Source organism: Tauraco erythrolophus, chromosome 3 (genome assembly GCF_009769465.1).
Source record: "Tauraco erythrolophus isolate bTauEry1 chromosome 3, bTauEry1.pri, whole genome shotgun sequence".
In the NCBI taxonomy this organism is placed as follows: domain Eukaryota; kingdom Metazoa; phylum Chordata; class Aves; order Musophagiformes; family Musophagidae; genus Tauraco; species Tauraco erythrolophus.
In genome coordinates, this window is record NC_141467.1 from 51,660,696 (window position 1) to 51,688,521 (window position 27,826).

The following is a 27,826-nucleotide window of genomic DNA, read 5'->3' on the forward strand; positions in this document are numbered from 1 at the left end:
TATAATTATCTCTGAATATATATTAAAATGTTGATTTGCATTCTAAACATCCTCATGGTTAGTATTCATATTACCAAAATCTGTTGTGATTCAGTATGATAAATGTGAATTCTAACAGTAAGCCTTCAATAAAATCACACAAGACAACTATGACTGTACTGACTTACAAGACACTGTTGTTTTAGAGCTAAGTAATACAGGCACCTTCATAAGCAGAAGAGCTTGTCTTTCCAATATTCAAGAATTCCTACTCCTCAGACTCTTTCATAATAATCAAAAACCTGGAGATACTACCTTGCTGATTCCTTCCAATCCACCCTTCCCATTTCACTCTTTCCTTCCTCAGATTGTCTTACTGTAATTTCATGTGTATCTCACCCAGGATTGCTGTCTGGATCTTTCTTTGAGATTTATTCAGGTGATAGCTACCTGCAGGTATTTCAGAAAGTCATATCTGTGTCACATATTCAAAAAAAACTGTTGACTTAAACGGTCCACACTTATTATTCCATCCTATCTTTGTGTAAAACATGATTTATAGCATATGATGTAAAATATTATACGCTGCAGTTAAACCTGCAGGACAGCTCAATTGCTTAAATTATCTTGCCAATCAGATGAAAAGAATTCATTCACAACAGGTTAAGTGCCCTATAATGATTAGGAAAAAAACTCTTTAAGTTCCTGATTACGTTTAGTCTTGATAAAGAATTCTGTTTACCATCATGCAAGTATTAAGACTTCCTAAATCCAGTCAGGAGGAGGAGGCATTCCAAAGGCATCATTAAAAAGCAAATACTTCAGCTGTTTCAGCAAGGACTCTATTAACATTGGAGATATCACCTGAGACACAAGCTGCTATCTCAATCAATAATCAGGAGTGAAAGTTACAGAAAACACCTAGAACTGAATTCAAGGAAAACCTTCCTCCAAGTCATAATCTTTGCCATCTGGTGAAGCAAAAGCCTGCCAATAGCCTGGATTGTCTAATAGAGCTAATCTCTACCTTGGGAGCAGCGTCAGCTGCCCTGGGAGCTACCACAACTTGAGGAGGTATTTAGCTCAACAGACAGAAACCACCTCCAAACGAGATGCAGCTGTAAGGTGTGTTACCATGTGATTTCTCTGTATCTACCTCCAATGTCACTGTCCATTTTGAGGACTACTTGGTTTGCAGGAAAATAACTATGCGCTGGATAATTTCCTCTTTCTGCAGCAAAGAATGTTTCTACTTTGAGTATAAGGAATTCATTTTAGTACTACCTTGAGTTTATTCAAAGAGTGCAAAGCCTTCTGACCCCAAAGTTTTACAAGATGCTCTTCCTGTAAATTATGAATTCTACTCTTGTAACCTCTCAGGTGGTTAGTAATCTAAGCTCCCTGAATAGACAAGACATTACCCCATAGCCTGAACCTCTCTGACAATCAGGAGGACAGCGGAAAATGCCTGAGAGCCACAGGTCTCTCTGGAATTCCACGAACATTACCACCGCACCATTTCATACTGACTTTTTCCTCAATTAAACCAGAGACTGCCCAACACCAGAATTGAGACTATGGAATCATTCTTTTATACATGTTTACATTATTTTGTGTTTTCACTTTTTCCCTGGTGATGTTTTTACTGTGACAAGAAACTGAATAAGTCATACTACAACTACTTAATAATTCTAACATTTATTTGCCTTAAATATTTTTAAGGAATGCCTTTGCCTTAAAAATAGATGCATCAGCTTGAGAATCCTACTGACTACTCATGAAATCCACCTCTTAAACAAGACGCTATTCGAAGTGCTGTGAGAAGGAACGACTATGTTTGGGCTACAGAAGTGATGGGAACTTAGCACACAGGTGAAGACAAACAACTTCATACAATTAAATTGTAGCCAATGACTGCTGTGGTATGCCACCTTCTGTTTTGAAGACTAATTACCTGGATAATTTCCTCTTTCTGTGGCCAAGGGGTATTTCTACTTTGAAGATTGGCTTTTTTTGACTATACTGATGTCACTTAATCTGTTTTAATTCTCAATTGCCTCTTATTCAGATCCTGATCAGCTCAAGGCCTCACTCAAAAAAAATAAAAAAGCAGCATGTAAAGATATGATCTAAATCTAGAAAAGCCCTAATAATACATATGAGACGTCCTACCTGTATGACACAGTAACACCAGCAGCACAACTGCAGTAAAAATCAGAGGCACATGTAAAGAAAAGGGAAAAAAAGACAACAAGAGAAATGAAAGGCTAGTGAAAAAGAAATAGAGGGGTCATGTGTATAGAATATGAAGAGGAAGATGAGAACTTCCAGAAATTGTGATGTTCTAGTTGAAAATGGAAAAGTCACAGCTGACTTGAAAAGATCTTGCATATACTGAAGCTTCTGCCCCAAAATTGAAGTGGCAGGTCATACATCCAGAAGCCTGACTACACACATCTCCAGAGGTAAAACTGAAAATAATACACCTTAATGAGGCAGAAAAAGAGCTTACTGCTACAGTCTTTCCAAGATCTAAGAGACAATAAGGTCATATTGACATACAATTGCCCTTAAGAAGAAAACAGGGAGGGCGTGCCTGTGCCCAGGTTGCAGGCATTGAGTGTTTTCAGTGTAATACACAACAGCCAGCATGCTGAAAATCGCTGAGAAGGAAAGTGAGGAAGTTCAAAACTATCCTTTTATGTACAATAAATCTAATCAGTTTTCTTGTAGAAAAATGTAAGCTTTCAATTTAGAGGAGTTCCGAAATTTTCCATAAAAAATTACGAATTACAGTGCTCTTCATTTAGGAGACACTATCAAACAGAAGGCTTGATTCCAAACAAGTAATTTAAGGGGAGAGAAAAAAAAACACTTTAATAAGTAAATTTTACTTTAATAAATAAATAAATGATGTTAATAATTTGAACTCCAATTTCTTTTTTACCTCAGTTAAATGGAATACACTAAGAATTAGTATCTAAGAGCATAACTCTTCAGAAGTACTGACTCAGAAATACCAGAGGGAGTTCCTAGGAGGTGACAGCTAAGAAAAAAAAAAAAAACAACAAAACTATTCCTTCACCAATCTAGTAGCTCTAAGAGTTCCCATACTGAGTTTTGATGGAAGTTTGGCCCAGAAGGTATTTTCAAAAGAAGTAAAATAGACATTTACTTTACAAGATAGCAATTGCCTGAGGGTTTTACAGATGAAACTTCAGAGTGCAAAAAGCTTCTTGGACAGAATGGAAGTTGGAGAAAAGATTATATTGTTATCTGAATGAAACTCTATTCTAAAACAGAATTCATTTAAATATTAACTAAAAATGAAATTATAAAGATATACTAGGGGAAGACAGGCCATTAAAATAGACATGGAAAGGAATAACTACATAAAAACATATACTAAGTCTCATAACCTACCTGAAATTTCAATCACTCTAAGACCCCTGGAAACACTCTAGAATGTGGCAATCTGAGCACCATGAAGTACATTAACAAGAAGAGACACACCTAAAATGATTCCATTTACTGATTACTCATCCACTGAGGTCTTAAAATACAAAAATAGAGTAGTACTATGGGTATGTTTGAATATATTTTCCTACAATAAAAATCAGACTGTAAATCTGTAAGACAAGCATGTAAGAAAAGCTTTTATTAAGAATTTAATGATGAATCATAAAAATTATTTAACTATACAAAAAAAATAAACCTAGCTCCGCCATATGGAAATTGGTAAGCACAACTTATAACCACTAAACATGTTTTTTGTGGGTTTTTTTGTGCTTTGTGTTTTTTGTTGGTTTTTTTTTGGTTTTTTTTTTTTTTCCCCTGTATCAAGAGGTACAGAAGTGGATCACACAAAAGTACTAACTGATTATACTTTTCAAACACTGGGGAGGGAGAGAGGGGAATCACTAGCCAGTGTAACAGTGGGTCTCAAAATATAGTGCCTGGAACTGAAACTACATGGAAATGGCTAACTACACTGTATTATTTGTTCTTATTTTAATCTGCTAAATCAGAGTACCATACAGCCATAAATGCATTATGGAAATTCCTACAATTATTTTTCACATCGGCAATTATTGCCACTTGTCACAAAGGTGCCACACGACTCTGAATAAGAACAGAGAAGATCAAGGCGATTTTGCATTCAAGATATAAAATAAGATTATGATGTTGTGGCAGTGCTGGCCTTGTATTCTATTCACTGGACACTGCACATTGTATTTAAACAGCAGCAGATGTAAGAATACTCTTTCCACAAAAGTGGAAAAAGTCAAGCTAATTCCAAGCCATACAGTGGGAGGAGTGATGTGAGAAGAAATTGAGACTTAAATATAAGCAGCTAAGCTATGAAATAAAAACAACAAAAAAAAGAAGTAGAGATGTGATATACAAAGAGCCAGAAGATTTTAAAAGGTAGTAACTTGTTTGAAACAATACCTCCCAAAACTATATGTATGCACAAAATCAGGTAGTTCCAATGTGCTTTTCTTTTACCTGAAAGATTTCCATCTGTTTCATCTGATGGGAGACTAGCAACACTGGTAGAATCCATTCCTTGCTGGAGGTCCAAAATTTTCCTTCGTAGTTGTTCTATGTCACTCTCTTTGCTATCTAGCTGCATCTGGAGCTCATTCCTGTATGTAGATTCTTCTGCTAGTTGCTGTATTTATATACACACGCATAGTTACTGCGATACCAAGAATATGGCAGCAAAGTACTCTGAAAACAAAACTCATTACTATTTTTTTTTTATATCTCTAGATAATTTATGCTAATACAATCAAAAGTATTATAGGAGAAGTGTTTGTTCAGCCTTGGAAAAAGGTTAAATATCACAGATCCAGCAATATGTTCAAATACAAACCAGTCCGATTAATCTATTAAATTACTATTTGTTTCAAAAAGGAGACCACCTACCAGTGAAATAAACTGCATAAACAGTACACTCACAGTATTCAGCTTTTTAGTCTTCATAATATATCAGTAACTTTCACAGTTAGGAATTTAGAAAAGGGAAATCAATGAGAATAAGCACAGTTACATGCTTGTCAAGTTCTCTGCCTCACTAAAATTCTGTAGCCTAGAACATCTGAAACAGAACTAGTTATTTTCAAGTAGACTAGGAGCTATATGTTTTTCCAGCAAAGAGAATTCCACAATGTGACCAAAAAAAAAAATTATTTTACCGCTTGCATTTCATTGAGCTCCTTTTGGTATTTCACCACCATCTGATTGAATTTCTCTTTTTCTTGATTAAGTTCTAATTGGAGCTTTCGGTTTTCCTTCTCTTTCTTCCGCAAATCTTGCATGTTGGCTTTCTTTCTGTCTATTTTAAAATCTTTCCGATTCATTATCTCAGCCAGTTTGTTGACAGCCTGTTAAGAAAAAGGAAAACTAGTAAGAAAAATTATTTATGCAAGCATGTTTCATACCAAACTTAAGTTCCTCTAGTTATAGGTTTTGATCAACAAAACTACTCCGTCAACATAAATGGCCCTTACTCATGACAGAAGTAATATTGAAAAGTACACAGCATCAAAACTTACTCCTTCAACTGTAAATATCAACAATGCATATTAATTATGCATCATGGTTAATATAAACTTAATCTCAAAGGAAATAAGAGTTAGTTGCACAAAAATGACAACTGAAAATATCTGATATGCACAGTAATTATTGTTACTAAATTGCATAAAAAGTTTTACCTGTGTCTTCAGAGTTCTTTCAGTACTAATGCTCTTCTCATAATGCATTTTAATATTATTGATTTCCTCTTCTTTTTTCATTTTGTATTCTGTTAAAATAATACTTAACTTTGAGATATTTTAGGACAAGGTAAATATTTCTAAGCTTAATCACTTCTACCATTGCATCATTTTTATTTTTTTTTCCCCTCTGTTCCCCTGTTATGTCACTTAATGTGCCAAACACAGTTTGCAACAATGAAGGCTACCAGTTTAATGTTACTGTAATGACAGAAAATTATCAGAAGGATATATCAGAAAGGCACCAAGGTGAAATACTAAAGCTAACATATGCATTTTTGTTTCCTGGTGATGACTAAGTTTGTTGTCTCACTTCCTTCAGGTTTGCACTGCCAAAAGTGTTTCTGCAGTACCAAAAAAATTTATTAAGTCAGTACTCACACAGAATAGGACTGACATGACTGGACTCACATTCAGTACAGATTCTCAAATGAAGTAAAAAGAGAACACAGGGAAAAAACGCTTTCTTTAAACAAGGAATGACTCATGTTCCCCCCACCCCTCTCACACACCAGTTACCCTATTCTACCAGTCTTTCACATCTCCAGTCCGCTGATTTGTTACCAAAGTTTCTAGAAGTATGCAGTTCACTGATAAGAATTTCTGCACCAAAACTACTGATAAAGAACAATTTTCAAGTACAAGAGTAACGAACTCCTGAAAACTGCTTACTCACCCAATCCTTGCCATTACAGAAATGCAGAACTCAGGAAAAATATTTTTGTATGCCTTCCTGCCTACATAGCGTTTGCAACGCCACTGGCAACACAGCCGGCAGGGCCTTTGTTCTCATAGTCAACAGATACTGAAGCATGCATTTCCATTTTACAATGCTTGCTCAAACGCAAAACCATGGGAGTAAAACGAATAATAAAGTGACCTCCCATGCAGTCAGAATGAATGTAAAATAGAATGTCAATCCCCTGATATGCATGAGATCACAACTTAGATTCTCAGTCTAAGTGGGATCTTAAGAAAGCTGAAATACTGACACCGCTTTACTGTAAATACTGGAGATAGAAACAAAAATATACATTGTGTGCAACATGAAATGAGTAAAATACTTTTCCTTAATAACCTTCATGCACACAAGGACATGCTGGAGTAAGGGAGTTAGACAATATATGTATGAGCTGTACTGGACAGGCATTCCAGATCATGCCTGCAGGAACTTAGTCCTAACTTGTCTTAAAAAGCAAAGAGGGACTGTGAGCAGAAACTCTCTTTTTCCTACCTGCTACAGCTGAGTTTTTAATAGTTCTCAACAATAAAGGCAGTGCATAGAAATGGAAGTAATACGGTAGGAAGAGTGGAAATTTACATCAAAGAGATTTTCAAGATGAAAACAATTACTTATCTTAATTTTTATCAGGCCCAAAATAATAGGTAAGATACACAGCAATTTTTCCCATTTCCCATTTATATTTTGCCACATACGCTTCAAATTCAATTGTGCTTCATAACAGATGAATTAAAACTCCGAACATGACATACCTTCCTCCTGCTTCTTAATTTTTTCACTGATCTCTGAATTTTCCTTTGTTATTAAATCAACATCTTTGGTTAATGTGGTGTTAGTTTCTTCCAGCTAAATAAAAACAAATACATTTTAAAATAAAGAACTTGCCATAAATTCTAAAAATATGTATACTACTATTATTTTAAATACCCTTAAATCTGTAACAGCTGTTTCCTTGGAACTTCCATTTCCTCAAATTATACTAAAAAAAAAAAATCTGCTTGTCATTCAAATCCGAATTTTTAAAAAATTATACTTTTCTTCTAAGCCATCTTGATTTACCAGAAGGCTAAAAATACACTTGTCCCAGAAAGAATTTTTTTTTTCAGATGATCTTTGCAGAACTGAAAACACTGTAGTATATAACTAAAAACTCAACTAGACTGTCAGTTACTGAACGTAGCAATTTTCAGTTAATTTGTGGTACTAGGGAAGAAGTAGTTCCTAGAGGTCTGATCCTCTGAATCCAGAGAGAAAAGTAGCTGGTAAGATGCCACAACTCCAGCATTCAAGGCTGGAGTACATTCATGGCATCAGCTGCTAAATAATCATCATCTATCATGAAAAGCACATATAAATCAGCATAAAAATGAAATGAAATTTGGTCTAAGCCAAAGCATACATAGGTTTCCAAAAAAAAAAAAGGAAAGGAAAACAATTACACTTTGAATATGTTAGCTGCCAGAAGACACAGTCAGGATCACACTCTGCTAACCACTTTACAAATACATATTAAAAATCAGACATAATTGCATTCCTGAAAAAAGGTTTTGTTTGAAGCCTAGAGAAATGATTGTGTATCGAGCTGACAAAATCATCAAAACATTTGAAAGCAACAAACATATTGGCAAGAAGGTATTTCCTTCGATGCCATAGAGAGACGGTCTTCTAAAGCTTCTTAAGAAAGGGTGGCATTCTGGAGATCTCAAGCTTGTAAAAGAAAACACGTGTAGCAAACACTATTTCCGCTATCTTTACACAGAGATGTAATATCCACAGTAGCACTAACAGAAAGCTTTGAGCAATTGATCCAAGTTCAGTTATGCCTAGAGTTTTACTCAAGTTTTACATCTCCAGGATCTGCATAGCTGATGCTACATGGGAAAAAAAGAATAATGATAAAACAACCATGCTATATATGGCTTACTATTTGAAATTCCACAGTTAAGACATGTATCAACCAGATACTAATATTCAAGAGCTACACTATCAGATATCTTCAGAAATTACAGTTTAGGGTTTAAGTTTGTTTTTTGGGGTTTTTTGTTGTGTGTGTGTGTTTGTTTTTTTTTTTTTTTAAATAGTTTACCAGTAGGAATAAACTCAAGACTTCCAAGGGTTTTTTTTAAAAAACCTAAGTAATTTTGCAATAACAATCTCTAACACACAGCTCCATAAATTTACAAGATTTAAAAAATATGTTCGGCAACGACAAGAATTAATTACAAAAAGGCTTAACTAAATTACAGACATTTGCTGGATTTTCAATCTGGCTTCTCCCCAGATTCACCGAGTCTACATTTCTTTGGGAGTTCACATGATGGGATTTAAATGTTTAAGGTTCCAACTGAGTCCAAAACTCAGATCCTTAAATAATTATCATTTATGACCACAATAAGACTTTATAAATTAAAATTAAAAGATAACTTTGTTTCCAGCTGGAGGATATATGTAGGTATTAATCACAGTGGAATAATTTACCCTTCTTATGATGCTGTCCTTATCAGTCATTTCTTGCCTGTGTCTTGATGCTGCTTTTTTGCTTTCCTGACTCAGTTCAAAATACTGCTCTTCAAGGAGTGCTCGTGCCAACCGTTCCGACTCAGCTTTGGTTTCGGCTAAATCCAACTGGGTAGTGAGCGTTTCTCTGCAAGAAGGACATTAAGATTTTGTTCTCCTATGCAAAACATTCCGAATTTTCAGGAAGACTAATAAACCCAAATTATACCATTAAGCTAATTCTCATTATCTTAGTTTCTTAAGAAAAACAAGATTTACAAAACCACGCTCTGTACACTTCTATCTTTTGATGGTCCACAAAAGCTACAGCAGTGAGCTCGTCATCAACCCTGAGGAAACCAGGTGTCAAATTCTCCTGCGTTTGAGGAATAAAAACCAAAATGGAGAGGGTCCAGAGGAGGGCCACGAAGATGATAAGAGGGCTGGAGCACCTTTCCTATGAGGACAGGCTGAAAGAGTTGGGGCTGTTCAGCCTGGAGAAGAGGAGGCTCCGGGGTGACCTTATAGCGGTCTTCCAGTACCTCAAGGGGGCCTACAGGAAAGATGGGGAGAGGCTGTTCAGGAGGGCCAGTTTATGATAGGACAAGGGGTAATGGTTTTAAAATAGAGGGAGGTAGGTTCAGGTTGGATATTAGGAAAAAATTTTTTACTATGAGAGTGGTAGAACACTGGAACAGGTTGCCCAGAGAGGTGGTGGATGCTCCATCCCTGGAGACGTTCAAGGCCAGGTTGGACAAGGCCCTGAGCAACCTGATCTAGTTGGAGATATCCCTGTTCCTTGCAGGGGGGTTGGACTAGATGACCTTTGAAGGTCCCTTCCAGCCCTAACCATTCTATGATTCTATGAAAATTAAATGTGTCCAGTTTTGGGCCCCTCGCTTTAAGAGAGATATTGAGCTCCTGGAGCGAGTCCAAAGAAGGGCGACTAAACTGGTCAAGGGGCTGGAAAATAAAACTTATGAGGAGCGGCTGAGGGAGTTGGGGCTGCTTAGCCTGGAGAAGAGGAGGCTGAGGGGAGACCTGATTACAGCCTACAAATACTTGAGAAAAGATGGTGGGGAGGTGGGGGAAGGGCTCTTTACATTAGTGTTGGGTGATAGAACAAGAGGAAATGGGTATAAGCTTAGTCAGGGGAGATTCAGGTTGGATGTTAGGAAGTATTTCTTCTCTGAAAGGGTTGTCAGCCACTGGAATAGGCTGCCCAGGGAGGTGGTTGAGTCCCCATCCCTGGATGTGTTTAAGAATAGGGTGGATGATCTACTTGAGGATATGGTTTAATGGGGATTAGGGATGGTTGGACTCGATGATCTCTAAGGTCTTTTCCAACCTAGAAATCTATGAATCTATGAATCTAAATTGCACATACAGTGTGGTCCATCAAAAGATACTTAACCGTATCAGTATTAGCTACTTTTCCACACAAGATTACTGCTCCAGTATGTGAATAAGTGTGCTCCAGATTGTTTGAAAAGTAAGGAAAATTGCATGAAGTTTCTGAAAACATTCAGTGGTTCTATGCCTATGCAATCTTTGAAGAAAGGCTTGCAAATTCTACCTACAGCTTGAGACGGGGGCAGTAACTTAGGTGCAGTATCTCATTAACGTATACACAGCTTCTAATCAGTTCAGCGTACATGTCAAACTTTCTTGCTCTTGCTCGGAGTACAGGTAGAGCTCCTACACTTTTGCCTCCAAAGAAACCCACACAAAGCATGGTGGCCAGTCAGATGTACCTAGCAACATGTGGCACAGCCCACAGCACGCTGACATAGAAGTGGCAATACATTACTGCAGTATGGGCCCATGATGGATGACCTTCTTGCACTGCACGATAAGGAGAGATTTATGCAATGAAATACATATTGCTATGGAGTCCACTGGTTTGATACATCTGTAGTAGACAAGGGCTTCTACTGTAAAAAGGTAACTGCTGAAGTATACTCAGTTTGTCACCATTCTCATAGTTGTATACAGGTGAAAAATGTTTATAATGAACATAAGATTGTAAAGAAGAGTGAGGGAATACATTAAAAAAAACTATAAAAATAAATAAGAGAAAAATAAAAAAAACATGAGAAGACTAAAGGAAGTCTCTCCTTCCTTTTCCTCCCCCTCCTCCCTTTTTTCTTTTGAAGTTGGATACTGCTCCTGAACACTTCACATAGACAGGTATTTTCCTCCTACATCGTATTTATTAGCCCAATGTCTTTTCTTTCTCCCTTTCTTAGTCCACCAAAACGCAACATGAACACTGTATACGACCTCCTCCCTTTAGGCTGTTCTGCAATGCTGATGCTCAAGTAGAACAAGAGACCCAGACTTTAGAAGAGAGAAACTCTGCTTCATGCATAAGGCTACAGTCCCCCTCTTCAGAATAATTATATATTAAATACATTAATAAATTTGAAAAACAAGCTTAAAAAACTTCTTTCCTTATGTGCTAACTCAGAAAATAGTACATCACAATTAATGGGTGTTGGGTTAACTGGTTTTGCTGTAATCACAAGAATTCTAAACTTAGAATTCAAAGTATTTTCATTATCTTTTTCTCCAATTATTTTATTGGCTACAGAAATATAACAAGTAATTATCAGGATGATGTAATAAAATCAAAAAGTTGTTACACAAGCAAGATGATTACCACAAATCGTAAAGTTTTTTCAAAATTTTGCATCTTCCTAAATTCTCAGAAGTTATCATTCTTCTTCCAGACATTACAAATACAGTCCAAAGCAAATATGAATAAACATATTTGGCTTTGTGAGTCAGCTTAAGCTGACATTCTATATATTTGCCATCTTACAAGGTGCTACGGAACACTTCTTCCTTTTTCTGAAGCAATTAAACATTTTAAATGTGATCCAAAAATCTTCATGAGTGAGACCATACTATATGGAAAAACTTATGTCTGAGAAACAAAATGGGCATACTTTTCGTTTTGCAATTCCTGCATTTTTCTTTGAGTTTCTTTATTCTTTTCATCTATTTCCTCTTTCAGTTCCTTAACCTGAGTTTTGTAAAGTGTCTGTAAAAGAAAGCATAAAAAAAGAATCGTTATTCAAATTCCATAGTGAAATTCCTCATTGATTTGGTACTGGTTGGTTCAAATCTGTCAAACCCCAACACATGACAGAACTGTCTTTAATGGAATTTCCTCCTTTGTGTCTGTCTGAGATGCTCCTTTCCAGTTTTCCCTTGTGTAGGAAACTGATGTGACCAGGTTAGTTTTCAATTTTCTAGTCTCGTTTCCTACATAGGAACATACAAACACATCTGCTGACTAAAGGGAAGGAAGCCTTTACAGGTTACCTAGGACACAACTGTGTGGAGACAACAGGACAAAACTGCATCCTCTTGTAGCATTGCTGTCTCAAAATGTTTGTCAAACAAGTTTAATACTGTCCTATGCTTCCATTTGTTGTATTCTGTTCATATCCATGTATCTTTTCTCTTACACTGTAAGTTTTTTGTGTACAGTCTGACTTTGTCTTAATAACTGATTCAACAGAGGTCTGATTTATGTGAACGATGTGTGTTCTTGATTACTCTGTTGTTATGAACACCTCCAGTAATTCTCAAAGTTAGAATTTGATCTTCTACAGTGAAGTACTTTTGCTAAATATTCAGATTGAATTACAAATGTCTCATTTAAACTACATGCTAGTGAAAAAAAGAGAAAATTGAGAATGAAACACAATAATCTGGATCTTATTAGCAGTATGTTAGAGAGAAATGCACAAAAATCTGTAACACATAATGAAATTACAATATATGCAATTTAGTAAGCACAACAATTTTTACTGCCTCTCCAAGGAAGAACCAAATTTAAAAACTACTTCCCAAAGTGAAATGAAACTACCCATATTCACAAATGTATTTGAAGTTCAAGCGTTACAGAGCAACTCATGCTCTTGTTTCTTTTCACAGAAATTAAACAGATGAAATTAAATCTATGAAATACACATTTTAGTTACCAGGAGTATCAAATAAGGCACTTCAGGGACTCAGGTGCAGAGAAGGTATCTTTTTAGAAGGATGAGGAATATGTACAGAATGCTACTGGATCTACGGTTCTTAAATATTCTTACAGTAAATCAATAGCATGGAATATATTCCAGCAAGCACGGAGATTTTGAACTCTCTACAAAGTTTGCAATTATGTAACAAAAATATCTCTTTTCCAATCTCAAGATAGGAACCACTCTGATGAATAATTCAGGTAAGAGTTACTCAACGTAATATATAAGATCTGACAAACAATTATGAAGCAACATATTAGATCGACTATCTAATGTTCTCTAATTTTTTGTTCATTGTTTGTATTTCAGGCAGGATTTTGTAAATTGCTGATTTATGCCAGGTTGTGATTTATATTTTAAAAAATTTAGTATGTCGACTATTCACTGTTCAATGATTTCATGTCAAAATGTACCACTTAAAATTCTTTGCAAGTCTTACCGAAAAATACTGCTCAGCTTCAAGCTGATCCTGAAGCTCACGCATTTGACCTTCATTTCCTCTGTACTGTCTTTGAAGGAATGAAGAAGGAAAACATGTAAAAACTCAGCTACTAACAAATGACAGACTATTTCTAAGCAGAACAGCATCCTACAAAGATCTTACAGTTGCACATATATTATTTCACAAAGATCAAGTTTACTGTGTCCTAAAATTCTGATTTAATTACATTCTTTATTCTACCCTGATGATGGTTTCAGTATGTAATTTAGAAGACAAAAAGTACTCTAAATGGAGAAATGTTAAGTCAGCTGAAGGAAGATATGCTAAAAGCCTAATTAATGAAAAACGTCTTCAGTCAGTTTAAGAAGTGTTAAGAAAAAGAATCAGGTAAAGGTGGAAAAAAGCTATTGACTCCCATGTAGTAAAACAAAGTCTCGTGATTTAGTAAGTAGTATCACAGTCGATCCATAAAGAAGTCACTCACATAAAAGTGGCATGTATGCCTTGACATAGAACGATGAGCCAAGAATTGGTCTGCATGATAGCTCATAAAAATATTCTAACACTGAAGGCTACACATAGAAATCGTAACATGCAGCTAAAAACAGTCTTTTAGTTTCAGTAAAAATGCCTATGCACCAGAGAACTTTTTTCACTGATAGGAATAGGCAAAACAGTATATGTATAATTAAGTGACCTTTTCCATTTTACTTCAGATTTTTACTTACTTAGCAAGTTGAGCCAACTCGAATTCCAGTAATCTCTTTGCTTCCAACAGCGTATTGATTTCCTGTTTCAGCTGCTTCTCAGAACCCTTCAAGTTATCTGCTTCAAAGGCTTGTGCTTTTAATTCATTCTGTGCCGTTATTCGCTTATTTGTCTCTTGTTCTAGATGAAGTGTCAAATTCTTTATCTAAATCAGAAATATTTCAATTTAAGAGCGTTTACTGAATAACCAATTGCATGTGGTTGAAAGTGTTTCATATATGGATTATTTTATGTCAAACACCATTGCCTATATGCTACATACTGTACAATATGTAAAAACATTCGTCAATCTGCAAACACTTCAGTTCAATAATCTTACAGAAAGCTGCTGCCCTTAGAGAACGTACTGATATGATGCTGCATGATAATAAAGCTTTCCTGTACTTAGCTTATTTCAAATTCCCAAATGCGTTTTATCTTATCTTAAAGGTAACAATGGAAGAAACCTAAATTGTCTGCTGAAAGGTCTGGCAAATCTTTCTGTGGATTTCAGATCTTAAAAACTTCTCACTCTAGAAAAAAATGCAGCCTACCAGATATATAAAAACTAATTTACACAAGTCATGACCCCCAAGAAAGGTGTTATAACCTTCATTCCCAATGTCCTGTAAAGAAAGTAAGGATGAAACTATAATTCTTAGTACCTAGTTTTCACACTCAATAATCTAATTGCATTTGGCTATATCTGCATAGAAGGCAAACTCAGAACTGCAAACCAATCAGTCAAATTCACAAGCAAGTTTTTCCTTTAAAATAAGAAAAGGAAACAAAAAATCGCATTATATTAAATTAAAGGCTCAAATATGTAAGGCATCCAAGAGCTAAGAAACAAGTGGAAATTACCGAACACTATTTAGGCCAAAGACTATCTTCAGTTCTACTAAGAGGTATATTATGAAGGGGCTCAGTGTAAGTGAATTTAATTTTCTGTTTCTCAATGCAACTATGATTTCTTATTTATATAGAAAATTGTTAGTGATGCGCATTTTACTTACTTCATCTTCCAGTCTTTCCTTTTGCTGAAGAAGGTGTTCCAGTTTCTGCTGAGATTGCTTCAGGTCAAAGTCCAGCATAGAACACTGTTTTTCAGCTTGAACTATCCGATTTTCTGCCTTTTCTCTTGCCGCCCTTTCTTCCTTTACTTTTTTTTCCATTTCTGAACAAGATTAAAGAAAGGACAACAACAAAAATTACTATGTGGCATCTTCAAGAATGCTTTTGTAAACGTAGTCTTAAATATCCTAATATTTTTCAGACCCTATTTAAGGGTACAGCTATTTAAGCTCATCTGCTGTTACATGGACTGACTACTGAGTAAAAACTTCCTGGCATTATTACAAGAAACACTAAAAAATAAATATAATTCCAATTTGTATTCAAAGTAGTGGAATATTATCATGACAACTGAAAGATAAATAGTGAAAGAAATAAAAAATGCAGATTCTTGAAGTAATCATTATGAAATAAAGCCAAAGTTTCATTTCCATGAATGGACAACAGAGGGAAAGAAAAGAAATGCTACCATTCATGTTAGCTTTCTGAAAAGTTACTAACTACACGTGCAGGTACCTTCACAAAGAAAACCTGATGTTTTCAATTAAGATACCAAGGCACATCTTCGTTTCATGGGAATGTATCTATAAAATATTCAGACGAGCCTAACACAACACTGATATTTTTAATAGTTATACAGGAATGAATGCTCCACGACCTCTGTCATGATAATACATTACTTCAATTCCGTTTAACATCAGCCAGAATTTCAAGATTCAATAGCATTTTAGAAGCCAAGGAAGGCTTTGAATTGCAAACGCAGTAAGATATTCAAAACATTAAGAAACAGTGTCATTTTTATGGTACAAGTACCATGTTAAAGAAAATAATTTTAAAAGTGTATTTTTTATTTTGCATGTTTTAAAATACTGATAAGTATTTTCTTTATACAAGGGATTAAACACTTGTATAAGAGTAATACATTAAAAGGCAATATGTTTTAAGATATCATAATCAAAATACTTTTTATTACGTATTTACCTGAAACTTGCAAGAAACACTTACCACACATGGCAACTGATCTTGCCTCCTCTATTGACTGGTGTTTGTCAGTTAACCGAGCTTTAGTCACTTTGTGTTCATTTACTTCTTGTTCTAACCGGTCTTGTAATGATTTGAGTTTGTAGTTCAAATCTATCTCTAAATTATTCTTTTCCTAAAGATAAGGAAAAAAGTTACCAGATTTCTATGATATTTCTATAATATCTGAGGGAATCACATTTCCTTTCTTCCCTTTATTAGTATTAACTTTTTGTTATGAAGAAATTATCAATGTTATTTTTCATGTTTAATAAAGAATGGTAACAGAAAAAAAAAAAACTGTCCTCAGTGCTGTGGAGAAAACTTCATTAGCTTTTTTAAGAAGTCTGTAAATTCGTAAGATAATGGAAACTTCGCAGTTTGAATAATTAGTATGTTTTGAATTTAGGTGACTACAACTAATCCACCAACAACACTAGAGCACAGAGGAATTTGAATTATTGTTACCTGGATGTAATTTTTTTACTTAATTGTTGAGATTCCCAGTCAGTAACAGTAACTCATGAAACAAGCGCTGGAGATGAGCTTTGAGAGCTGGACTTGCCTTTGGATCGCTGTTTCACGTAACACCAAATGAGAATGGTAACTGCTTGTACCTTCCCTCATAGGTAGTCATATCTCTGTTTATTTGGATAGACCACACAGCACAGCATGTCTCTACTTGACCTTAAAACACAGAGCTAACTACGTAGCCTATCTGGAGAAGGATGCAGGATTTGTTTTTACTCTTCTTTACTTGTTTCTCTATTTTGGGGTGGGGATCAGAGATGTTAGGGGAACATGCTCCTACCATTCTTTAGGAAGGAAGGAAGGAAAAAAAGACTGAAAATGGTTCAGCTATAAAGTTGATCAAAAGGTCTGGCACTGATCCAGCCAAATTAAAATCCAGTAAAAGCAGAAATTAAATTTCAGGTTTTTAAAAAGTTCCATTCATAGACTTTCAGGAGGCAAGTCTTTGCAGTGACAGGCAGGCAGAACAAAAATTACTTGCTACTGGCAGAAGAGTTGGATCTCTGAATCAGTGATAGTGAATGACAAACATGAATTTTACTCCTAAAGCTACAGTTGAGAACTACTTGAAGACTTGTGAGACTATCCTCATGAGATCATAAATTAGCACCACTTAGTTAATAATTTTAACACAAGATTGATTTAGAGCAAGAACACAGGACTTCGCGATATCAATAGATACTATTTGAAACTATAGTTAAAAGCTGACAAAGAATTTTAGCCTCACCATCATTTTACCATACCTTTTCTGAATGATTAAGCATATCTTGTGCTTGTTTTCTTTCTGCTTCCACTCTTTCAAGATTGTTTTTAATGTTTTTTACTTCTTCTTGTAAAGTTGTAATCCGAACTGCCGTGAGAAATGAAATATCATTCAATATTAGTTATTCGACTAATAGGCTTTTTCAACCTTTACTGATTTCTGGGCCTCAAATATTTACATCTTCAAATTTTTCAGACATGCAAAGGTTGTACATTTGTAAAGGAAACTGATCTTTTTAGCCACTCCTTAGGCATGCCATTAGTAACAATTAACAAAAAACAATCACATGCAAAACTTGGTACCTGCCTTTCATCACTCCCAATATCTAATATGCAAAATTTCTTTCATTAATTCAAGTTCTTCTGTGTTATGCAACAAGCACCTTTTCTGATGTTAACTCCACTAATATGGTAATCAACAGGTATTAATACAATAGGTATCCACTCAACTGCGACCCAAGTGCTCTGCCATGGATAGAGTAACTATTCCCTATCTCTCCCAGCATCTACCACAGGACCCTGTGTGGCACTGGAAGTTTATACTAAGTAGAATCACAGAACGGTTTGGGTTGGAAGGGATCTTAAAGACCATCTAGTCCAACTCCCCTGCCATGCGCAGGGACACCTTCCACTAGATCAGATTATTCAACACCCCATCCAACCTGACTTTGAACACTTCAGAGATGGGGCAAACAGACTTCTCTGGGCAACCTGTTCCAGCGTCTCACCACCCTCACTGTAAAAAATGTCTTCCTTATATCGAATGTAAATCTACTTTCTTTCAGTTTAAAATCGTTGCCTCTTGTTCTGTCACTACAGGTCCTGGTAAAAAGTCTTTCTTCATCTTCCCTGTAAGCTCCCTTTAAGTATTGAGAACCCACAATAAGGTCTCCCCCACAGCCTTAGCAGTAGTAGTAGTAGAGAGAGAGAGAGAGAGTGTGTGTGTACACATCTATGCACATGCCAAAGTAGTAGTGTGTGTATACATATATGTCAAAGTCGTAGTATACATTTCTAGACTGAATAATTTGCATTAGCTCCTTTAAAATACAGAAATAAAAAATATTTTGGATTACTCTATATTACACTGGATATCTTAAATACAGTATACGAAAATATACTTATCAATTCAAATACATCTGTCTACAGTACAGTCTGCTTCACTTAATGTTTACGTCTAAAGAGACATCGTGGCAATATGTAAGAAACTATGAGATGGAAGAAGATAAAGTCTTCCTAAATCTTATGCTTTTCTCATTCATTTTAAATGTGCTTTTAAAAACAGCTGTATGAGTTTTTGAATTACATAAAGCTCTTTGGGTATATACCAGCAAAGTACTTTAACCCTACACACTTCAGAAAAGATCCTTTTCCTGCAGGCTGCTGAGCTGGATTTGGTCAAAAACACATTTTGAAGTCCACAGAATAGTCATCTTGTGCCATTTGTACCTTCTGCTTGCAATTAACAACAGACTGGATCAAATAGACTCTGTCATTTCAGAGGAACTTTACAGTCATTCAACTGAAATTGATTTACTATATTTGAAGGACAGTAAGCAGGTAATTTGATTCGTGATAGTTCTTTCTTTGTGCTAGCAAAGTTTATCATAAAAAAAAAAAACACACCCAAAAGTCCTCAACAAAAGACTGTCTCATGGAAAATGACATTCAATACTGCAGACAGATGTCTTAAAATGAAATGTTAAGAGGCAGGATCCATTAGCACTGGTACAAACTAATGTATCTGAATATTTTCTAGTATGAAGAATGAGAAGTACAAATGGTAAAAAGTTCCAAGCATCCTGAAAACAAAAGAATTCCACATCTGCATCCCTTACTATCCTTTTCATCTTGCTTCTAAAGTAACGTAGAAGCATCATAAAAGAAAACAAGCGCAATGTAACAACAAAATAGCTTTCTCCGCAAACGAAAGAGAGGGAAACGCAGGGTACGTCAGTTAGGCTACTGCACCAAGGCAGTAAGACAGAGCGTGGTGCCTTCTCTAGCGCTGCGTCAGAGTTTCGTATGTTTGTACCATGGGACACAGTCTTTTAGTCAGAGCAGCCCCATAGACTTGGAATCAGTAGCTTCCCCACTCTGATTTTGATAGTCTCCCTCCCAGTAGCCATACAGACATGATCAGTAAGCAAGATCCAATCTTCAGCAATCGTTCCATTAAGTCACACTTGGTTTGCAGGTTGGCTTTCCTCCCTTTATGTAAGCATATTTTATTTAATAAAGAAGGGTTATCACAAATTTTTGTTAAAGCATAAATACAGAAGAATTACCTTGTAGTTCTCCAATCATTTCGGATCCATGACTTCTGTCCCTTCGTTCTGACTCCAAAGCTGCTTGCAGTTGGTAATAATCTTTCTCCACCTGCAGTTTTGTGCTTTCGAGAACTCTGCACCTTTCCTGCAGTTCTCTATTCAGTGATTCTACCTGGCTTAATGACTTGCTCATTTCTGTATTACCCTTTCTCAGTCTTGCTGCTGTATCAGATTCAGTCCTCAGCAAATCATTTGCTTCTTCTAGCTGTTAAAATAAAGCAAACACGATTCTCAAATATAAAAATTATCGGGATCAATTTTGTTGTATCTGAATGCTCAATACTGCTTCTCAAATCTAAGAAAAAACTAAGACAACGAACAAAAGCAACATACTTGTTTTTGTAATTGTGTTATCTTCTCATTTGTAATTTGAGAATGCTGGCTGATTTTTTTCAAGTCTTCCATCTGATCTTTTAGTGTGGACACTGAAGAGAAATTACACCATTAATACAGAGTTTAAAAGTCTCTAGGTTTTTTTATCATTATTTTACATAAACACACTCATACAAACTCTTGGCATATAACAGGTCTTTTGCTGACTTTTTGCTTCTTGTATACATTTTTAGGTCAAATTATGTGCTTGCAGAAGAACAACGCACACTGTAGAGAACAGAATTTCAAAATAAGACCAAAATACTGCGTTCTCATTAAAACTCAAAAATAAACTAAAAATTTGTGTTTGTTATTTGAAGAGATCTCTTTAAAGCTACCTAACACTTAAGATGCTAAGGTAGTAAATTATTCCCCGAAACACATCTACATCTCATCAGTGTCAATGTTTGGACAACATGGCATACCTTCATTTTCCACATTCCGTCTTTTTTCATTCTCTTGTTCAATTTTTCTTTGGTAGTCATTTATCTTATGTTGCAATACCATCTTTTCCTTCTCAATCTGAGACACTGTTGATTCCAAGTTCTTTCTTTGATTTCCCTAAAATTAAAAGAATTGTTAATTTCCATCCACATCTTAAGGACTGATCCCTAAACCAGTATCTCTGCAACTAATGAATCAAGGAAACTGATGCATCATTTCCAATGAATGAGTTTCTGGCTTCCTTGAAAAGGTTTTCAGAAAAGGTGGCTTTTTAAAATTCTACGTGACAAATTTATGAAATTACTAGAAAAGTTATTGTTAATGTGATTGTATGTAAGTAATTACTAAAATTATTATTAAGAGATAACATAAGGACTCAATAGAAAATCATCTGTACATTAAGTTTTAGAGTAAATGATTTTGATAAACTCCAGAGAAATTGTGATGAGCAAGACCAAGCAAAACATTTAGCAGAGGAAACAGAATTCAGTGTGACATGCAGAAGGAAAAAGTTTATGAAAATGTGTACAAATAAAAATACACCTCCCAATGCTATGCATTGAAATGGTTTGGTCTCAAATTTAAACTCAGAATAATTTTTTTAGTCACAGAAGAAATATCCTAAATCATGAAAGTACTATCCACATTCTTTATCCAACTAAGAAGCCTTCAGCGAGGAAAAAAATTACCTCTTCATCCAGTTCTTTCATTATCTTGTCTAGCTTTATGTTTGAAGATCTAAAAATAAAACCAAATCATTTGAGTAATATTTGAGAAGGATGTGTTGTTCTAGTGAAACAATTTGAGACCATTACTAAAGTGGATGTTTATATTTTGGCTAATGCTATTTCGTAATAAACATCTGAAATTGAAGAAAGCAATCAATCATTGGAAATAATTTGTAAATTATATTATTAAGTATTGATCAACTTTGCTGCCGATTATATATGCAAAACTTTAGGTGCCACATTTTCTCCCTTAAACCTCCAAATGTAAAAACAGTGTATGTACACAACAGGCTATCTTTACAATTAGAACACCCTGGTGAACTGCTAAAACTTCCTCAAGTTGTGAACTTTCCAAATATCTAAAATGGTTCATTAATTCAACAGTAGACAGCTCCCTACTATGGATGAAGATATTCGAATATTATTTAAAAGTATCTCAGTTAACTTTAGTAATCCAATATATGCTGTATATACAGTATTTTACATTAAAAAAAAAATCAGCATGATCATTGTTTACCTCAGTCCTATAAAACATCTGAATTCAGAGTATCAAGTAAATTCAAACACTCAATTGTTCAGAAAGAATATGTATTACATGGGTGCCAATGAAAACAAAACATTTTATTCACACTATATTCAAGAAAATCATTCAAACACTGTTTTAGAATTACTTAAACCTGTGCCTGGAATTCACTTGGAGAACTACAGTACTATTCTTAGTGTTATTCTGGTAATCCCTAAAGCAGTAATACAAAACTGAAACGTTGGATGTATTTAAATTATGTAACAATTAAAGTTCAAAGTCTCACCTGCACTTTTGCTCCATTTCATCTTTCAACTGCATTTCATTATGTAGTTGTTCTTCCAGCTCATAGATCATCTTCTGCATGTTTTCCAGCTTTAAATATATATTTGTACATGAAAGAACATGTATTAAATTAAAAAACTTTAAAAAGTACTTCAGAATATTCAGTGCTGCTTACGTTGTATCACAGCTTACTCACTTCTTACTAAACACTAGGTTTTTACCTTATTAAAATGTGATCCCCCCAAAAAAAAATTTTAAAAAGTTAATTACAACAAACAATTTTAATGTTATGTTCTTTTATCACTTGAACGCACATAAAATTTTAGGGTTCTGAACAGTTCTATCAAAATTCACGAAGCTAAGCTAAGTCAAATCCTCCTTGGTTTAAGTATCTTCAGAATCAGACTAAAGATATTACTACAAAGGTATAAAAAAGCACTTTAATTAGTCTCAAAATTTCTTTTCATAGCATGAACCACCACATGTATTTTGCAATGCATCTTCAAGCTCTCAGTGAGTTTAGGAAGCAGAACCAGCTCTGTCAGTTATTAGCAATGGGGGGAAAATGTTCTTATCTATTTAGTCAGAGATAATTTTTACAGCTAGCACTGTACTAAGGTTTGAAAACAGTAAAAAGCGTCAGATGTTAATATAGAACATTATGGTATAGCATGTCCTGTTTGCCAGGAAGATAAATTCAGAAATTCATTCTTTCCACACAGTCTCAGAATACCTACCTTCTCCTGGATCTCTGGGCACAATAATCCCACTCCAACATCAGTAAAATCCTCAATTAACAACAAGACAGTGTCAACTTTGAGGAAGCTCATTAAGTCACCCCCATGCTGAGTCACTCTTTTGCTGATCTTGTCAGGGTTTCAGCCTCATTTAGTTTTCTCACATTTCCCTCAACTCTCTTGGAACTGCATAGAGAAGAATTACACCTAGGCTCTCTTCAAAGCAACATACTGAAGTGGTTCTCACCCTTTGCTTTCTAGTTCCTTGTTCTAACTTCAAAAACTCTGACAATTGCCTGAGTCCTTTGCACAATCATGCCAGAAAAAGGAGTAACATAACAGTTCCTCCTATGTCTGCTCTTCCTTTCCTCTTCCCACAAAACATGCTTAGCAAAACTAGAACTGCTCACTAACAAATTACACTTGTCTCCATTCTTTTTTGATAGCAACAGTAAGTGTCCTCAACAAGGACCGCTCTTCTGCACAGTCCTCAACGAAGATTTCGATTTGGAGACATGTTGTAGCATGCTTTATCCATATTAAATGAGAAAGTTATAGGTGAGATTATTTCTGCCTATTTCCAGGCAGGCCTTTCTCTTAATTCCTACTTCCAATATGTTCTTCTTTCCAAGGTGGCAGGAAATAAAGTACCGGGGCCAGTGCTATTTAACATCTTTGTCGGAGACAGTGGGATCAAGTGCACCCTCAGCAAGTTTGCTGACAACACCAAGCTGTGTGGTGTTGTGGACACGCTGGAGGGAAGGGATGCCATCCAGAGGGACCTTGACAGGCTGGAGAAATGGGCCTGTGAGAACCTCATGAAGTTCAACAAGGCCAAGTGCAAGGTCCTGCACGTGGGTCGGGGCAATCCCAAGCACAAGTACAGGCTGGGAAGAGAATGGATTGAGAGCAGCCCTGAGGAAAAGGACTTGGGAGTGCTGACCAATGAGAAGCTCAACATGAGCCGGCAACGTGCGCTGGCAGCCCAGAAAGACAACCGTATCCTGGGCTGCATCCAAAGAAGTGTGGCCAGCAGGACAAGGGAGGTGATTCTGCCCCTCTACTCTGCTCTTGTGAGACCCCACCTGGAATATTGTGTTCAGCTCTGGAGTCCCCAGCACAAGGAGGATATGGAGCTGCTGGAGCAAGTCCAGAGGAGGGCCACAAAGATGATCCGAGGGCTGGAGCACCTCTGCTATGAAGACAGGCTGAGAGAGTTGAGGCTGTTCAGCCTGGAGAAGAGAAGGCTCCGGGGTGATCTTATAGCAGCCTTCCAGTACCTAAAGGGGGCCTACAGGAAAGCTGGAGAGGGACTTTTTACAAGGGTGTGTAGTGATAAGACAAGGGGCAATGGATTTAAAATGAAAGAGGGCAAATTTAGATTAGATCTAAGGAAGAAATTCTTCACTCAGAGGGTGGTGAGGCACTGGAACAGGTTGCCCAGAGAAGCTGAAGATGCCCCAATCCCTGGAAGCATTCAATGCCAGGTTGGATGAGGCATTGAGCAACCTGGTGTAGTGGAGGGTTTCCCTGCCCATGGCAGGGCGATTGGAACTAGATGATCTTTGAGATCCCTTCCAACCCTAACCATTCTGATTCTATGGAGCACTGACATGCTCTCAAGAACTGGAGATCCTTTCTCACTCCTCCTTTTCTTTTTTGCACGTTCTTAAGCCACTCTGAAGTTTTCAGAGGTAAAACACAGATATGGTGACTGGGGACTTACCAGAAACTACATACTTTATATATTCACCACTCTATATATTTACCACTCCCTATCACAAAGCCTTGAGAGCACAAGGAAATACTGGAAGAGACTTCTCAGCCCTTACAGAACAGCTCTGGAAAACCAATTACTGATGTGACATACGACATCACACCATGTAGATGAGACAATGGTTGTAGTCAAAAACCACAGAGACCGCCTCTAAATCTAAACTTTGAGGAAAAAGAAAGGAGGACCAGTTTCTCCTTAGTATGAACCACTGAGAAATAAAGTAAAAAGCAAGACTATCTAAAGGCTAGCTCTCACTTCAGTAAGAAGGGACGATACTTAATGCACAAAAATAAAGGATAATTGCTCTTCTATTTCTTGGTTAATTGTTCTATAGCCCTTCTAGACAGGCTGCACAGAGGAACTAAATGGGATAGATGAGGAACAGGTTCAAAAAGACATTTGGCAACTGAGGCATTTCTGTACTGACTCCTACTAGTTTGGACCTCTATTGCCACCTCTTGTTTATTTCTGTCTCTGGATACTTTTATAGTGCTGTACCCCGAGGGGCCTATCTAAGCCCACTGAGCAGTCTAATTGTATTAGTACAAGACAACAGGCTTCCAGAGAAGTTTTGCACAATCTGATATCAACAGACTAAATAATATATTAAGGAAATCCTGAGTTATAATTAACTCACTATAAAAGCATTTCTTTATGTTTTAGTTTGTTCTCTGTGTCCATTTTGAGTAGGAGGTGGAGGAGGAAAGGAATATGGAAAAGCCTGCCTACAGCACAGAAGCCAAGAATCATCACTCTGGAACTGCCATACTACTTTTTTTTTTCCATCAGTTTTTTTTTTTTTCTTTAATCAGTGTTCTGGTTCTGCACCCTGAACAATGAAGAAAACTGAAGACCCAGTGCAAATAATCTGTCAATCTCCTCTTTCTTAATACTTGAACGGTTTACAGGTGGTTATGGTAGTACCAAACCAAAGTAAATAATCGGATCTTCAAAGAGGTTTGAAATTCAGATAAAGGACATTTAATTCAATTTTTCTCCAACTTCATGGCATAACTCTGATGTTTTACACACTTGCAAAACAATTAATTTATTGGAAATTTATGGCACTTGGTCTCTCCCAGAAGACACTCAGTACCATGCCAAAACACAGACAGACCAGGGAACGTCTTGTGTTCAGAACTAATTAATTTGCTAACCATATGTCAACATTACCGTTTTCATTGCAGCATGTAATGAAAGAAAAACAGCTGAGAAAGAACTGTGGGGTAAAAATACCTTATAATAACGACCTAACATTTATTTAGATCTCTCTGTATCACTCATATCCTTCCAGAGCTTCACCTTCCAAAACTGTTAACATCACAAGACATTCAAATACACCTGACAATATGACAGGACTGCTGAGGGATCTTTAACTACATGCAGGTGTAGTACCTTACTTATTAATTACTTACTACATGTAATTACTACTACTGCACTACTACACATAATGCAGTAATTACACCAAGTCCATTCAGCAACTCTCTTCAAAGTCAAGCAAAAGCCAGCACACAGCTTTAAGTATCTCAAAATATTTGAAAGTCTGGCTCTGTTTTTAAGTTTACCATACTAACAGCCAAATGCTTATAAGGAAAACAAAATTTATGGAACACATCAACATACATAAAGAAATCAAGACACTTCAATGCCTAATGAATTCAGTTAGCCCAGTAAAGTACATAATCAGTTCCCCTGCCCTTTACAAATTTTCTCTGGGTAACACTATACATCATTAAAATCTTTATATGCAATTTTAATGGAAAACATAACAGAACAAAATATTACTTTACTAACAAACCAAATCATAGTAAAAGCCAAGAAGATTTCTTTGAGAGTTAATTATCAATTTTTTTGACAGTGTTTTCTGCTGGAAATCACATAATTTGTAAGATATCAAACCATTTTAAAGGAATAGCCTGATTTACACCAGAACTTACAGAGGATCCAAGCAGGCCTTGTTTCCAACACCTCAGCATACCCTCCTGGAAACCTGACTGCCAAGAAGTTTGGGAAGCAGTAACTGAAGGAATTCGTGAACGTTTCTTGCTAGGTGAAATGCTCTATAAACGCGGATACTCAGTACCCCAATTCCCAATAGTTTGTGGGGCACTCTTGGGAAGGAGCAGAATACCCAAGCTTGGTATATTATCTGCCACCTCCCACTTCGTTCACAGGAAGCCCAGCTCCAGTGTTAAACTGGCAGGTTGCTGGAAAGCCCAAACTTCATCCAGACTCCATGACTGCCACAAAGCCAGCATACACCTGGGATTGATAAGGCACTCTAAAAATACTGCACAAACACTTTCATATTTCTAGAGATAAAAACTGTGAATCCAGTTCCACAGGAAGAGTATTCAGTTTCAGCTATTTTATCTCAACTCAGGAAAACCAATGTTATATGAAGAACTGAAATTCTGCTTTTCCACTAACTTTCATAGGCAGGCCATACTAAGTAGTTAAAATTTATACACTGATTTCCCATATTCCAAGCACTAGAATAATTTGATACATTCAGAACTCAGTTTGTTCCTAATATAAGTAACAGATTATTTACTAGAATACAACAAAGCTGAAAAAATCAGTGAGACATACCACACTTTTATCCACACCGGAGCTTGTTCTGTTATCATTGGAATTTTCTGCAGAAACAGCTAAATACCTGTAACAACATTTAAAAATTTTTATTTTACGAGTCGTTTAAAAGCAAGGTGATAAAAAAACAGAATACAATCATCCTGAAACCTAACCCCCAGATTTTTTTTTCCAAAATATGGATAACCATACAGAAATAATCAGATTTTTTCATTTCTGAATTTATTATACTCTAAGATTTAAGCACATTTTATTGAAAAACTCACATAATTTTTTGTAAAGATTAAAGGAGAAAGCTGCAGTAGAAGATCTCCAGAAAAAAAAGATTTCTGTCAAATACTAATATAGCCAGTTTTTTTTAACAACCATTAAAAAAAAAAGTCTTTGCTTTCCATGGTTACAACACTCTCATTGGCTTCCATCCC

General features: G+C 36.0%; 1 protein-coding gene across 3 annotated transcripts in view; it reads right to left on the bottom strand.

Moving 5' to 3' along the window:
• ROCK1 (Rho associated coiled-coil containing protein kinase 1) overlaps nucleotides 1-27,826 on the bottom strand; it is a 96,180-nt gene that overhangs the window by 17,012 nt on the left and 51,342 nt on the right. For all 3 annotated transcript variants that reach the window (XM_086608597.1, XM_086608598.1, XM_086608599.1), the window contains 17 exons: nucleotides 27,402-27,468; nucleotides 22,297-22,385; nucleotides 21,449-21,497; nucleotides 20,741-20,876; nucleotides 20,277-20,368; nucleotides 19,902-20,148; nucleotides 17,595-17,701; nucleotides 16,306-16,456; nucleotides 15,243-15,403; nucleotides 14,208-14,392; nucleotides 13,477-13,546; nucleotides 11,949-12,043; nucleotides 8,980-9,145; nucleotides 7,254-7,347; nucleotides 5,700-5,788; nucleotides 5,181-5,369; nucleotides 4,489-4,654 (listed from right to left, as the gene is read on the bottom strand). In XM_086608597.1, the coding sequence (XP_086464723.1) occupies nucleotides 4,489-4,654; nucleotides 5,181-5,369; nucleotides 5,700-5,788; nucleotides 7,254-7,347; nucleotides 8,980-9,145; nucleotides 11,949-12,043; nucleotides 13,477-13,546; nucleotides 14,208-14,392; nucleotides 15,243-15,403; nucleotides 16,306-16,456; nucleotides 17,595-17,701; nucleotides 19,902-20,148; nucleotides 20,277-20,368; nucleotides 20,741-20,876; nucleotides 21,449-21,497; nucleotides 22,297-22,385; nucleotides 27,402-27,468 (2,153 nt within the window). The remainder of the gene's footprint in view (nucleotides 1-4,488; nucleotides 4,655-5,180; nucleotides 5,370-5,699; nucleotides 5,789-7,253; nucleotides 7,348-8,979; nucleotides 9,146-11,948; nucleotides 12,044-13,476; nucleotides 13,547-14,207; nucleotides 14,393-15,242; nucleotides 15,404-16,305; nucleotides 16,457-17,594; nucleotides 17,702-19,901; nucleotides 20,149-20,276; nucleotides 20,369-20,740; nucleotides 20,877-21,448; nucleotides 21,498-22,296; nucleotides 22,386-27,401; nucleotides 27,469-27,826) is intronic.